This window comes from Haplochromis burtoni, unplaced genomic scaffold (genome assembly GCF_018398535.1).
Source record: "Haplochromis burtoni strain Fernald_Lab_line unplaced genomic scaffold, NCSU_Asbu1 Contig_108, whole genome shotgun sequence".
Lineage (NCBI taxonomy): Eukaryota > Metazoa > Chordata > Actinopteri > Cichliformes > Cichlidae > Haplochromis > Haplochromis burtoni.
This window is the reverse complement of record NW_024582469.1, coordinates 936200-952335: the sequence shown is the minus strand read 5'-3', so window position 1 is coordinate 952335 and position 16136 is coordinate 936200. Positions and strand designations below refer to the sequence as shown.

Below are 16136 nucleotides of genomic sequence, written 5' to 3'. Positions count from 1 at the left end.
GCTAACTTGCAGTAGCTTTGCATCATCTTTGCAACACAAGCCAGCCTCTGTGTAATATGCTGTTGAAACAATACCCATACAAGTTAGGATTCATTCTTTTGAAAGGAAGCATTTTTTTTCTTTCAGTGAACATCGACTATTGCTGCTACTGAAATCTGCAAGCAAAACCTTCTATCCAGAAAAGAAATTGGTTTCAACGCATGGGACAAGAATGCAGCAGAAAGAATACTGGTCTGAAAAAGCTGATGTACTGCACACAAGTCCACATACAGCAGCCCGGAATTCATGCTTGCTGTATTTCATGCCCAAAGCATGCACAGCATCCTGAATATTATTCCTATTGCTGTGTGTTACCAAACTATGACACAGTGCTGCAGGTGGTGGCCAAAGAACTGCATTGGATTTTCATTGCAACTAATATATTCCGCAATGCCCTCCAACCAAACAAACTCTCTCTGAGCAAGGAGAAGAGAGAGAAAGTGCTTCCAAGTTTTCAGTCATAACTGTATACGCTTGTGACTCTGTGTTGTGAGTGTTACTCAACCCAGAACAGTTAGCATGCACCATTATTCATGGAGTGTGGTTTGTTGAAGTAACTGTCAGGCTCTGGCAAGTCCATCCTGCACTGGCATAGCCTAAGTATCCCAAAATTCTGCAGTAGGGCCTATGTAACACTGAATTCTTCCACTGCAAGGATCACTGGATTATGGACTATCATTACCATGGGCATCCTCTATTCTAGAACAGTACTTAAGGTGCAGTTTTATTCTAAGACCTACACCACTACCTGCCCAAATGCTGTGGTGCTGAATATAGCACTAAGAAAAAGATGACATGATTGCATATGACAGCCATCTCTGCTCCACCTCTTGATAATATATTCCTCCTCCTTTTTTTACATGGAGTTCTTTTTTTTCCGTTACAGAATATATATGCTTTCTACCTTTGTGCACTTAGTGAGCTTGACATCTCATGGTAAAAAAAAAGCGTGTTATCGTTTTCATGTGGCAATTCATGTTAAATGCTAAATGTATGAAACAAGAATCTATGAAACAAACAAACACTGAATAAATCTTTTTCATTTCAGACCTATTTGTTAGTCACACTATTAGAAAAAATTTAATTTTGCAAGGAGAATGGGAAGCTCTTTAAGACCGGGAAAAATAGTGGCTGTCTGGTGATTACATGAAATTTCTTTTGCATTCAGCAACCAACTACAAGTGGTTGTGATAACCAACTGGTTACCAAGAAGTTGTATAGCAACACCCATCAACTTCTGGGCAACCTTGCAATTGAAAGTCAAGTCAAGTGTCCAAATCACCCAGTGGGAGGCAATCTGTATGGTGGCCCTAAGAGGTCAAATGTAATGCAACTTAAAAAAAACACCAGCAAATAGAAAAAAGCTGCAAAAGAACACAAAAGGAATGTGTTTTTGGTGTGATAATAATGTGACAGACCAGCTGTGGCAGTGATAGAAACCAAAACGTGAAGGATTGTACTGAGATGTGCTTGAAAGAAGCGGAGGATTCTTTAGTGCTGTGAGGGGGGAAAAGGACCGAAGGTAATATGTGATTTAATATCATGATTTGAATAATACAGTAGATACAGGTTTACTGTTAGCGTGTCACCTCCGCCGCTGAACTCTTCTGTTGTTTTCATTCAACCTCCAATTTGTTTTGTGCGGCTTTGAGGCAGTTTTTTTATTCACTGGTCTTTTTCTAAGTTGCAGTGCGTCTGACCTCTCGAGGCCACAGTAAACAATCACTGGCAAAGTTCACAAATAACTGCAGTCCAGTTTAAACACATACTGAACACATTATAATCAATCTGAGTTAGATTGTGCAACTTGTCTGTGACACATTTCTTTGGAGTTGGGGACTTGATTCAGCTGGTTGCCAACTGATTGTAGTCTGGTTATATGCCTATATGAAAGCAACGTGAAAAGTGCCTCATTTGTGGTTAATTTGCAGGAACTGCAGAATTTCAGTTTCTTAATTTCATAGGACAAAGTTTACAAGTTCATTGTACATGAATGAATTAACTTTTTCATGCCATTGTTTTCCAGCTGCTGTTTTCCCTAATGTGACTGCAGCATAGCACATACCATTCACCATGGTCGGAGTTTGAGATAAATGTTTTAAAGCTTCATCCCATCCAGAAGAAAAGATACCCACTTCAGTATTTTGGTCATTTGCCTGCGCCACTAAACCAAGTAAAATTTTTGGTCCCCTTAGGAAAAACGGGCCGCTGATCTATCAGCAACATTAAAATCGCTGACAGCTGAAGTGAGTAACATTGATCATACTCAATGAATTGTTCTGCACGGAAATTCTGTGCCCTGGAACTCATGTGGATGTCAGTTTTCCACCTCCACATCCCCATCATAATGCCACTGCCATAGCAGGACAATGCGCCAGCCACGCCCCAAAAACTGACCTGGGAAAAATGAGTTCAAAGCAATAAAGAGTTCAAAGATTTGATCCAGCTTTCAAAATTTCCAAATCTCAACATAATTAAGCATTCAAGAGATACCCTGCAGCCACATTCATGGAGGTCCCAACCTACAGTCCACATGATCCAAAGCATCAGCTGCCAAGAACCCAGTGCCAGACACCGTACCCAGAGGTCCTGCGCTCTGTCCTGGCCGTCACAGCTTTTCCAGTAGTGGGTCTACAACATATTAGGCATGTCACAGTAAATGCCAAACATGTTCTGGTTTGATCTGTGAGAAATTCTTTTGCCATCTTCTACAAATAAAAGAAGAAAACCTTTTGTAAGGGTTTTTTTGTTATCTCCTTTGTGATAATCCTGAATGTGACTAGGCTGTCATGTGTTGAGCCTCACAAGACTTTTGAATTCTTGTACATTTATTGTACAAAAGGCACGGCACTGATGTGAAAGTAGGTCTTAAACTCGCATTTGCATGTTTATTTTGGGAGCCTTATTAGCATTGGCAAACATGAACATCCGGCAGAGTGGTGGGAGAAGGGGCTAGGAGGAGGAGAGCAGAGGAAATGTTTCATAACACATTAAATTGATTCCTAAGTTCAAAACGGTGTTTCCCTACAATAATTCAAATGTTTAGAGACGATTCTGACATCTTTAGCTGTCACATGTTGGAAAATATCCAACCGGCTCTGAGGCCCTGGAGGTCTGGAAGAAAGCATGACATCAAACAAGGCAGCGATCTTTAAACCTTTCCTTTTTCTGTATTTTAGTGGGAGAGGTCACAGTTCTCAGATCAGGACACTGATCTGACTTTCCTTGAAGGGCTGATCGATCAGCAGCAGCATCTCCAGCACCTTAAACCTGACTGTGAAATGCCAGCCTCGTATATTTATTTATCTATTTTTCTTGTTTTCTGCAATGTGCAAATTTACTTTCGTGAACAATATCTGTGACAGGAAGAAGGCAAGAAGATAACTATGTATAGACTATAAGACGAAGATGATGGAATAGCAGCGTCTTTATGTGTCTTTGTTTGTTTGTGGGGTTTTTTTTAGCTTTCAGCTGGTTGTTATGGTTTAATCCTCAAAAAATAAAACTGCGGGCCACCATTTTCAGCAAACAAGCTCACACAAGCTTATTGTACACTACAACTTCAGCATGAAATGACTGAGTAGAAGATCAAACGTAAACAAATAACTTAACAAGCCATAAATGCAGCCACACGGTTGAGGAATCTGTGCATTAAACAGGAAAGAAAGTATTTGTAAATTTTGGATTAACATTTGTTGTCACAAACAATGGGATGTTCCTGCTGTGAATATTTAAACACACATTTGCTGTATTTCATGTAACTTTCTGTATCATTATAAGTTAAAAATTATATTCACGTTTCTTAAAATGCATTTTAAAACATCTGATTTCAACTTCAACTTGCAAATTTTGTCTTTATGTCACCGCGCTGCTTTGAACTTGTTGTGACCCCCCCAAGAGCTCAGAAATCACCTTATGCAGCTTTAACGAAGAATGGGAGTTTTCATTTATTCCACATGACTTCCTGCAAGCTTTGATGTAATTTCTGTCTTAGATCAGAAGCCCACTTGGACGCCCCTCCCAGTAGCAATATCATTAAAACACAATCCACTTGGCAGTGATTTATTTATTTATTTTTTGAGTGAAATGATCATATTTTTTTCTGACTTACTGCTTGGACTTCTCTCTGGAAAAAAACAACAACCTTTCAATAAAAGTACTCACAAACCTGTAATCATTCTTTCACACAACAGGCACTCCGCTGTGTCTCTAGGTCAGGCCCTCCAGTCATTCCTGAGTCCTATATTCATCATTCAGCTGTCGCTAATTATAGCCCAGAGTGTAGTTGCAACAAGTCTTCAGGGTGTCTTGATGCTGTCACACAGGTGACATGCTCGAAATTGTTGTAGCTGCCACAATAATATGACATGAAACACACACTGCATTGAGCTTGCATCATTTAATAATTCCCAGCATCAGCTGTATACTTTTTTTTTTAAGTTAACACAACTTATAATTACACTATCAACTAAACTGCCAGTATATTCTGAAATAAGAATAATTTTACATTTAAACACTTTCTAGTCATTTCCTATGAACATTATGCTTGTTTTATTTCATATTTCATATGTTATATTTTACAATACATTGAATATTTGGCTAAAACCTGATACAGAAATTTGCAAATTCGTCAAATTCTGTAGCTGTTTAACGTCTTAACAAAATGTTATCAAGAATCACTTTTTTTCTCATTTATGGAAAACCTTTTAACTAAAGCAGCACCTTGACTCTCTACCTCAGTACTCAGTGAAATTTCGTGACATGTACATTCCAAAAATCCAAATAAATGTTAGGCCCTCACTGAAGGCGGTTCTGGCTATGAAACGGGGATCGACAGCTGCCTGTTCCAGCTCAAGACAGCCTTCACCAGATTTGCAGGTCAGATGGGTGTTGAGGCGCAGCGAGAAGCAGAATGTGACAGGATATCCACACAGAAGCTGTGGGGAGAGTGATGGAGGGCTTCTGCAGGTTCACCTGTGCCTTAACAAGATTTCTCTGGGTCCTATGGAAGCCTTGTCACAACTTTTTTCCCTCTAGGTAGATATTGATTGCCAGAGGCTCTCCTTTGGCACAGCTGAACTGAACAAGTAAGTTTGGACTTTGCAGATATTTAAATCACAGAACAAAGGACGGCATCGTTGCAAAAAATTGAATTATGCTCAGTAACCAATATCCAGTAATGGGTCATTTAAAGCCAGAACTGATATTTAAATCAGACTTGATTAACCACCCACATTGACTTTTTATAGCCAGTTTATGTTTTTTTTCCCCTCGTAAAACATTGTATGTTCTGTTTTGAGAACACCAGTCAATTCTTTAAATTTAGCTTCCAGGGAGCCAGACTTTCTTGTAATAGTTTAAAGTGGACTAGAGCAATAATTCTCCAGGCTTTCTAAAGATCTTTCAGAGTTTTTTTTTTGTTCATTTGTTAAATCACTTAAACTAAACTGTTAATCATTCAGGCAGAGAAAAGGTACCTAACTCCAAGGATGAACCAGCGTTTTATATATAATAGACAACAAAGAAGCCATTTTAAATTGTAACTTTTGGCACTTTGTTAGTAGGTGCCTGCCACAAAAACACATAATTTGTCCCAATTTCAAAATGGCAAAGATAACACACTTTGGCAGGCATAATTTTTTTTGCTTCAATAAGGTGACTCCCAGACAGCTGTTAGCTAAAAACGTGGCATATCTCAACACTATTTGGAGTGAGTCCTTTAAAAGATTTAGGGAACTTTGGGACAAAAGAAATAGCAGCCCTAAAAGCAAGTAAGCAGTGTCTTGAAAGTCACAGGTATGGCACATTACAAAAGAACTGGACTGAAAAATCAGACACAGCAGGTCTTACAGACTGCTAAATCCAAACTGTGTCCAACAAGTATGGAGGATGTCAGGAGTGAGGGCGGTGCAGCCATCTGGAGTTGCATTTTAGTCAATAGTTTTGAGCATTTTTTCAAATTGGAGTTATGAATGCAGAAAAGCACCGCCAGATTTTGATCCACTATGCAATGGAAAGCTTTCACTGTCGACGGCTTCTTCTTACAAGAGGAGTGGAATGTCCTTCAAGAAGAATAATTCCTGAAGCCTACTTAAAGAAATTACAAGAAAGCTTGCCCAAGAGAGCTTTGTTGGAGAAGAAAGGTGGTCATTCAAGTTTGTTAGAACTGTAGAAACTCTGTTTTGCATGTGTGTGTGTGTGTGTGTGTGCAGATAGATCAATAACCTGCTTCACCTGTGGAAATAGAAACAAAGAGGTGGCTCAAGACTTCTGCACAGTACTGTATAAACAAGTGACTTTTTATCTATCACAAATATGAAGCAAATTAATTAAACTGCATGAGAGAGACACACAGTAGATGCTTTCTGATGCAGGTGAATAATTTTTAATGTCAAAGGCATTAAAAATACCCTGGGGCTGCATTGATTTCCTCAATAAGTTTAATTGAGTTAATTGACACCAGTTTACTTATTCCTGTCTGGTTACATGATGTGTCAAGGGTGTACTTGCTTGCTACCTTTATTTATTCTCTTGTGCAGTCACAGAGTGAGTGTCAGGCAGAGTAAAACAAAAGGAATACAGCAAAGATGATCATGTCACAAACGAAAGGCAAAAAAGAAAAATCAAGGAAAAAATCAATTTCTTTCAAGTGAGATCAAAGAAGGATATAACAAGAGCTGCTTCTTAACACTTACCATTAAAATGTGGTGCAGACTGAGGGGCCATGTCAGACAAAAAATTTTTCCAAGCTTAATACGGAAGGAGAAAGGCATTTTATAAGATTGCTATCATCATTACTACTTTTGTCAGAGCAAAGTGAAGACAGAGGTTTCGTCACGTTCACTGCTCCGTGGTTGAATCTGCAACTTTTTTTCAGACAATTAGCATCTGGTTCAGCTAAAGTATATCCGATCCCTCTTCTAGTGGTTCAGGTGATAACAGATCTTAATTTATTGTGCATTTGCACATTGATCTTCCCGTTTCATGGGTTTCATCACTTCCAGAACTAATTTAGCTGGACTGAGTGAAAACGAGTTGAGACTAGTGAATGAATTGTTGATGGATTGGGGGGGACAAAGAGCGTTTCAGTGCCGAGACAGAAACACGGTGCAGCCTTCAAACTCACCTGCAGTGTCTGTGAACCCCAGCCACGGTTTCAATGATCGAACACTCTCCCTCGTTCAGACAAAAGGCTAGGTCCTTGTCTTCCACACATGGCTTGAAGACCTCCGAACGAAGGCTGGGATGTGTTGGGGCGAGCGCTGAAGAAAGACAAGAGGAAACCAATTTAGTTCAAATTGAACAGTTTTATATATTTTTAAAAAATCCCCTCATTCTTTAGCAACTTAAATCAACAGGAACATTTTTCTAAACTTCTTTCATGTGAAGCGGCAAATGTCATTCAGCAGCGATTTACTTATTTGTAATGAAACAACCACTCTTGTTAGATTGGAAGAGAAGATTTCATTCCTCGCTCCCTTGCGAATCTCAGTGGGCTAAAAGCAAGATAGCCCAGGGAATGATTATGTTTTATTAAGGACTGATTAAAATTGGTGTTTTCAGCTTGAAGAGACAAAGAGAGGAAAGTAATGATGACTGAATTAACACTTGCACTGTTTTTGGTGTATGTGCTCGCATCATTATTAAATACCATGTATTATGCCTGCTTTTTTGTTGCAAATGAAGCCGTTTAACCACAACTTCTAAGTGAAATTCCCGTTCTGCTGCTTTAGTAAACATAGCTGAAAAACCCGGGAATATATTAACGAGGTAAGGCAGAGAGATGTGAATACGTTAGCGCTGCGCTACCCAGAGACACAACACAGAGTGATGGGCTTGGTGATGCAACTTTCATTTTCTTCTTCTAGTCTGACCCTGAGCTGCTCTCACATGGCTGCTGTGTACGAGCACCGCAATGCAGGGTTCTCCACCCTGTGAAATATGCACAGCTGTGAGACATGTCAGCACCACAACTATTACGTGCAAACGCGTGCAACCACGTGCAAAATTTGTCCAAACACTATCGGAATTACCCAAGCACACATGTGTGTGCACAATGACACAGAGCACTGGCAATTGGATTGACTAGTATTATACCCCAATACCTTGCCAATACAACTGGATTACTCATCTGATTCTGCTTTCATCCATTTATGTGGTGCACAGACACACCTTTTTAACACCATGTTCTGGTAATTGTAATTCCTTTTGTAAGAAGCTCCCACATCTTTCATGCCTGATCCTCTGTACGCTGTGCAGCACGCTTTGGCTGGCAAGTGGCATTTTTACAGCTGTGCCTCTAGTCACCATGCGCACACGGAGGGCTAAAAACTTGATAATCTGTTTGTTGTGCCCCAGTGTCCAGTTCAATCGATGTTTTGTTTATGGCTATTGATTGATAAATCTGGGGCTCTTGATGTAAGGCCCAAGAGCTGATGAGAGATCAGAGAGAACACAAGGAGATATGTGTTGCTCCTGAGGCTACCCGAGACTCTTCTATGTCAGAGTAAAAACTTTGGAAGACATTATTTAAACTACTTATTGTGGCAGTTTAAATGTAAACTCTTTAGTAGTAAAAAATACCACTGGTATCTTATAAGGTAGACACAAACACAGTAGAAAAGTAAAACATGAACATTTTTTTTTACTCTACAAAAGTAGGCCTCAAACCAAAGCTGACTCTTTCACTCTCTAGGCTTTAAAAGACACAGGGATTATATGGTGTATTATTAATTCCACAAACTCCCAGAGTGAATCATTAAAAGGTTATCTATTCAAAGATGTAACTTTATTAATAGAAAATAGAACACAACGTCCCCCTGTGGTATGCACATCCCTCACAATAATTGTCACGGCTTTTAAAGCCTCATGGATATTTTATTCAGAAAGCAGCAGACAGTGACTACACGTGAGAAGTACCACAATTGATATTCAAAGACAACACCCACTATGCCAGGTCAGTGGTTCAGCTCTAAGCATGTGAGGCAGAGGGTTCCAGCTAAAGAGGAAATTGATTTTGTGCTGTAAGGCTAACCGTTGATATATTTACAATAGAAAGCCAAGGTCATCCAGATACCAAACACCTCCAAGTACCTGCAACACAAGGAATCCGATCTGTGCTGGAAAAAAATCAAAAACTTTATTCTTCAAAGTTGCCATTGTATTTTATGCGAAGCAGTCTCTACAGCAAGCTTTTCCTGATATATCATTAGTTTATCATTTCCTGCATGAGAAGTGGCTCAAGCATAGCACTGCTTCCAGCTTCCAGTTTGGATTCGGGAGACAGACACTATCTCTACTTTTAAGATTAGTCTTAAAACTTTCCTTTTTGCTAAAGCATATAGTTAGGGCTGGACCAGGTGACCCTGAATCCTCCCTTTATGCTGCCATGGGCATAGGCTGCAGGGGGATTCCCATGATGTTTTGATGCGGCTCATAGGGGCTCATTTGATCGTTGGGTTTTCTCTGTATGTATTATTGTAGGGTCTACCAGCACCTTGAGGTGGCTACTGTTGTGATTTGGCGCTATATAAATAAAATTGAATTGAATTCTTAAATCCCATGTTGGTAATGGAGCTGAAAAGTAGGAATTGACACATACACATATATATATTATTTATTCTCCAAGAGAAAAAGCTCTCAACAGCTCAGTCCAAAAGCACCTTCTCTATACTATTTCAATTTTTCAGACAGACAATGTGTCAGTTTCACACCCAGAAGGGGAGAGGCTGACATAAGCTCCTAAAATTAAACATATTATGGCAAAAAGATTTCCATAATAGCTGATTTTCAAAATTTTGTGTGGGCTGCAGTGATTCATCCAAACCTATAAGATGTGGCAGTGAATGCAAGCATTTCAACACGTTGTCCGTTTCTTTAAAATAAAATGAAAAATGTCTCACCCGTCAATCTACAACTACCTAACAAAAAACAAACAAACAAGCACATAGGTTTTTTTGTTAAAGTCTTTAAGGATTACATCTACTCTCTTAGCCCCCTTGTCCAAATCAGGAAACAAGTCATCTTCAGATATGTTCGTCCTTGAGCGGTACACGCTGTCAATTTCTTATGGGTTTCCATTTCATCATCCTTGACAGGCAAGAATTGGTTTAAAAAAAATCTGCAGCATAGCAAGCACAACTCAGGGACTTTTGAATGAGCACATGTCAAGCTGGAAACAAGAGCAAGTTAATAAAGGGATTAGAGGGTTTCTTGTTATCAAAACAAGAAAGTGATAATCTGTGTTTGAGTTTTTGGATATTATGTTTACTGCGTTGCCATTCCTTGACATTCAAAGAATTAACCCTGAAAAAGTCTGTGTAAATTCGTTGGCTGGTACAAGTACTTTAATGAGTTAAGGACATTTTTCATATCAAACCAGTAGTGGGAGCGTATCACACTTTTTTCAAATTAATCTTCATCTTCATTATAGAGGTAACAGCTGATAAATGAGGTGTCCCTCGCTTTTAGTTTTTATTAAGATTTAATGTCATGACTAATTATGACAACCACACAAGTTAGTATGACGTTCATTTATCAACACTTTTAATGAAGCATTTTACAAAATAACCCCCCTGCAAAGCAAGCCTCTAGCAAACTCTATGAACCTATGTATGCTAGGTAGCTGTAAAAACCATGGTGGAAAATGTGCTAATAAATGGCAGCTGCAGTGGGAGCATGATTCATCCTGGACTCTTTGAAATCGTTTTCACGTCTCTCACTCTCCCCGTTGCACAAAGGCAATCCAGATTGCTCAATCCCTTGGTAACTTTCAAGGAATCTACTGGCTGGGGATCACAGATTCAAATGATGCTTGAAAGATCAGAGTTATCTGGGAAGAATACCAAAGCTAGTGCTTTTTCTCTCCCTCAATACAATTAAGTTGAAGTGTATAACTTCAGTAAGTTCATGAATTTGCACATAATCGTTCTTCACATTAGAAAACATGCCAGGAATGTAAAGATATGCTGCTCTAAAATAAATGTAAAGCAACTCCACTTCCATAACAAAAGCAAAGTCTCTGGAGCTAACATTTAAACTGTGCAATTCAGACACATCATGACTTTAGATGTAGTAAAACGGAAAGTTGGTGTTATAAACTCGGGCAAAGTCAGCCTTCAGATTATATGCTACACGTTGTAGCATCCACATTGGCGTGAAAAGGGGAGTCTCAGGGGTTTCTGCAGTCCTGTGCAAAGCTAAGTACACCCTTACTGCTTCCATAGCAATTAAGAGGGTAAGTAGCAGCCAGGCACTGCCAATCTAATGCACTTCATTTTTTGGATCATCAGCGAGTGTGACTACCTCTATAAAAGCAAAGATTTTGGCAGTTTGCTGGTCTGGAGCATTCAGGTACGTGTCAACACAATGCAACAGTCTTCCCAGCAATTTTACCCTAAAAGTCAGAGCAACTGCAAAAACTGCCTCAGTTAGCATATTAAATGGTTCATTACAGTATAATTAGAAACGTACTGAAGAAGTAGAGCTGGGCGATAGAACGATAACGATATGTATCGCGATATAACTTTTACTCGATAGAGAAATTAAGCTATCGCGATAGACCTCCCGCTCTTGTCCTCTTAAAATAAAAAAAAAAAAAAAAAGAACAGCCAATCCAAACTAAGTAGCGCAGAGCCGAACCAATCACAGCCGCAGCGTCACGTCGCGTGACTTGTTACGTACAGCACAAGTGCCAAGCCGCACGTGTGTTTGTTTGGGAAGCAGCCAGCGGGTAATGGAGGAAATGAGTGTGCCGACTAGAAAAATCAACCGAGCGTGACCGAAGAGAAAACAGATGATGGTTCCAACGCCGGAGAGATTGTCGAACGGAAGAGCCATAGAAGTTCCGTAGTGTGAAGGTATTTCGGCTATTTCAAGTCTGACAAAAAACAGAGTAGCGTGCACTGTAAATTGTGCCGAAAGCAAGTCTGGAAATACAATAAACTGGTGCATGCGTCACACTGTGCGCCACGTTATTGTTTCGGTGAAATGAATTTCTACAATACTGTTACTGTTAATTCTACTCTCTGCAGTGTTTAAATGCTTACATATACACACAGTTACTGTCCCTCCACACATACGACTCGGTTCTGCTTCTATGCCCCAGCTTTGTTTACTTTTTCCCACCGAGGCTTCTAGACTTCTGATTGGCCAACATTTCTGCACGGTTAGGAATCTAGCGCCACCTGCTGCTTTGGCATGTTCATAGCAGCGTTTTCCTTCATTTCTGCCTTTATGTGTGGACGGGATTATTTTTTAAAACGAAAACGGAAAATCTCCGTTTTCAAAAATACCCGTGTACGTGTGGACGTAGCCTCAGTCTCTGACTGGAAGCGCTAATTCGTCATTCGGCTTTTGTCAGACTAAAGTAACTGTTAAAACTGTTTGAAAAGCTAAGCTATACAACAAGGAGAGATTGAGAATTTCCTTTTAGTTCTCAGTTTATTTGATATTGACAAAAGTTAGTCAGTTTTGTCTGTTCTTCTGTAAAACAAACTAAGATTTATTTTTAGAATTAATATTTTGTTTCTAAGTGGAATTGACAATTTAGTCTGTTTCGTTTGTTCTATTTTGAAACTTAAACGCTTTAGCGGCTGCCTTTTGTGTAGTTTGCAATATTTGCCTTTATTTATCTGAAAAAGTCTCATGTTCCTTAAGTACATCTACCCTGTTGAACTTATTATGGGAAATAAATATTTAAATAAAAACAAGCTGCTGATTATTTCACATTTTACTTGTGAGCAACGGCACATTTAAATCTTACAAATATAGTTATTTGGCTTATATCGTGATAGATATCGTTATCGCCTGAAATGAAAAAAACATATCGTGATATGAAAAAATCTCATATCGCCCAGCTCTATGAAGAAGTATGGCTTGTCAGGAGAAAGCCTCTTCTTTCTAAAAAGATTATGGCAGCATAGCTAAGGTGTCCAACGTTGCATCAAAACAAACCACGAGACTTCTGGAATAATATCATTTGGAAAGACAAGAATCAAAGTGGAGATGTCTGGCCATCACAAACCCATCACAGCATATCAGCACAAACACCTCAGTCCAACTGTCAAGCACAGAAGTGTAGAGATGATGACTGGGGCTGGTTTTGCAGGCACAAGACCTGGACATCTTCTAGTCATAGAGTTGACCATGGACTCTTTATACCAAAGTATGCTACAGTGAAGCATGAGGCCATCTGTCCAAGAGCTAAAGCAAATTAGGTCATGCAGCAGGTCAATGATGCAGCAGAATGGCCAAAAAAAAATCTAGGTGTTGCAATGACCCAGTCCAGTCCAGACCTCGAATAGATGCTGCGGTGGAACCTGAAGGAATATTGTTGAAGAATGGTTCAAAACTCCTCTACAAGGATATACAAGCTGATACAAACATGCAGAAAAAGGTGATTCTAGTAGCTATTGAATTAGATTGCGTGCTTAACTTCTCATGACCATAAAAAAGCTTTCTGGGGGTAACTAACATCTACAATGTTTGCCTTTACTCTTTCATAGTAAGCATAAAATAATGTTCCATAACATAAGCATCATTCTTAACCAGTGCACTCACCTTCACATATGAAAATTTGACCTGCCCGTGAAGAATGAGCTCTAACACCGTTTTTTTCAGGCAGGTAGAATTGTTCTGCATCACTTTTCAATGCCCTATAATTATCTTAAATGGAATAACTGGAGAATGATTCATTTGTAATGGTTTGCTGCTGTTATTGTCGGTGGCATATGTCACTTCAGTTTCACAGTGCCATGTTCATTTTTTAGTTCCAATGCTTGAATCCCCTCAACTGTTAATTATAGTGCAGCTGAAAGCTGTGGTTATATATTTCGATTTTTGCAGCTTAGCTTCAAATTCACATTGTGGCATCATCAACTTTAAAAAAGGAATTGCACTGTTCTGGTCTCCATATTTAGTATATACTCTGTAGACATTTGCAAGACTTTACACACAGTGCAGTGGAATGCATAAACACCAGCACGTCTCATAGTATAGACAGCATCTTTGTTATATACAACACAAGAGACAATTCTATTTACAACTGTAGCATTTTCCTTCTATGGCTTCCTTCTAATGCGCTCATTAGTGTTCTTGTGCTGAGTCTCATCCCTCAGGAGACTGTGGTTGGGAGAGAACCAGCTGTGTTTACTGCAGCACACATCAAAGAGGGCCTTACAACGTAAAGGGAAAGTCTTAAGGGGGCCTGCTGATTGCCTACCCATCATGCACTGCTGCCTTTTGGACAGAACCATATTCAAGACTGTATACAGTAGAGTGCAGTGTGTATGGACAGCACAATGGCTCTGACAATGCCATCTATCATAATGGTTTGGTGCTTGGATTTTTTCCCTCGGAAGCAGCACTTTAAACTTTGAAGCAAAAAAAAAAAAATATATATATATAATAATAATTTCTGGATTAATTCAAGGGAGAATAAATACTGATTGCACTGCTTTTCCTCATGGGATACATTAAAAGCCCAGTAGCTTATGCTTATCTCAAGATTCAAGTAACACAATAAGTATGAAAAATAGATAAACCAACTACATTAAACAACGCTTCAAAGCTTTTGCAAATGTATGTAATATGGAGGGCAATATGAAGGGAGATTTCCTTCTTTGTGAGAGTTTTTTGTGGTGGGTGGATCAAGGCAGTTAATCAAAAATGATTTTCAATTGTTTTGTTTTATTTAGATTCCAATGATGATGTGCTGTATGCACGTCTGAGCTTGAATAAGCAGGTGAAAAATATTGATTTGAATAAACATAGCTTTGGTAGAGAAATTAAACATTCCTGTCAGTTGTTATTGATTAATAAGTAGTGTAGGGTTTTTGCCTGCTACCAGAAGCTTGAGAAAGAGAATCTGCGGATAAAGCTGCTGGACCTGAGCCATCATTCGCTCTTGTGATGGCCCGTGCCAGTGTCCGAGATGAGCAAGGCTGCCCTGGGCCTTGCTTGCTTACTGTGGAGGAGGCTGTGGACACTGACAGTCGCCCTTGTGAAATGAGACCCATTATGCAAAACACAGTAAGTCAGTTTTGTTTTCAAGCACTGTGAGACACAGAGTTGTTTTTTTCTTCTTGGATTTATTAACTCTCCCCAAAGTAATTTATTCCATCTGCAACATATGATACAAAATATGCTATATACTGTTTGTTACATAAGCCTAACATATGCATGGACAGTGAATACAGCAGGATGATGAAAAGTACAAACTTTAGCCATTTATTTTCGTCATAAAAAAGCCCTGATGAACACATACTCAGCTACAGGTCAGAGAGACAGCAGAGGTCACACTCGTACATAGACAAATGCACATACATACTGAACTATGTCATGCATGATCATAAGATTACAAGCCTTAGGAGACCTTCTGTTCCCAACATGACAGAAAACAAACAGTCGTTGACCCCCGGGACAGTTGGTTAAAGGTGGCAGTCACTATGTGTAAGCAGGGTTGAAGAGCACAGGGCCTTGGTTACCATGACAGCCCAGTGACAGGCACTTGGTGGACCATTTGTCACAGGTACTCAGGCCGCCCTTCATTCTAGTCCAACGTGAACTGACCTTAAAGTCCCAAAGCTGTGAACCACTATAAACAGTGTGCAGCATTTGGTTCATAATGTAATAGAAAAATCCACTTACATACATCAAATATTCCTTTATTTTCTGGCCACTGAGACATTTTTTAGTCTAGTCATTATCTACATGTAGTAGCATCACTTCTTGAAGAACTAAAAAGGCTTTTGAAAGTGTGCCAGGCCCAAAGCAGCAGGTTAATAAAGTAGACTCCAGAAAACATCACACATGCATTAAACCTCAAGGGAGCAATTCAGCTCCTAATGAAAAGCTTTAATAATCTACATTATCTTCTGACCCTGTGTCACAGGAAGCTTGATTAAACCGCGGATGACCACACAAAACACACACAACAACTCAGCCCCTGCAGTTTCAAAGCCATCTTTCTCCCAAACCAGCTCCAAACAAGTCATAAAGCGACGTTAAAAATTCACTCCACACCACACGCAGCAAAGTGCAAGTATTTTGCATCCAGGAGATCGAACCCGAAAGTCCAAATTGCCTATACCGCGCTC

The 16136-nt window shown here is 39.5% G+C and overlaps 1 protein-coding gene across 1 annotated transcript in view; it reads right to left on the bottom strand.

Moving 5' to 3' along the window:
* Positions 1-16136, bottom strand: part of nrg3b (neuregulin 3b) — a 212889-nt gene that overhangs the window by 103510 nt on the left and 93243 nt on the right. The window contains exon 2 of the mRNA XM_005928150.3: positions 7166-7301. Within this exon, the coding sequence (XP_005928212.1) occupies positions 7166-7301 (136 nt within the window). The remainder of the gene's footprint in view (positions 1-7165; positions 7302-16136) is intronic.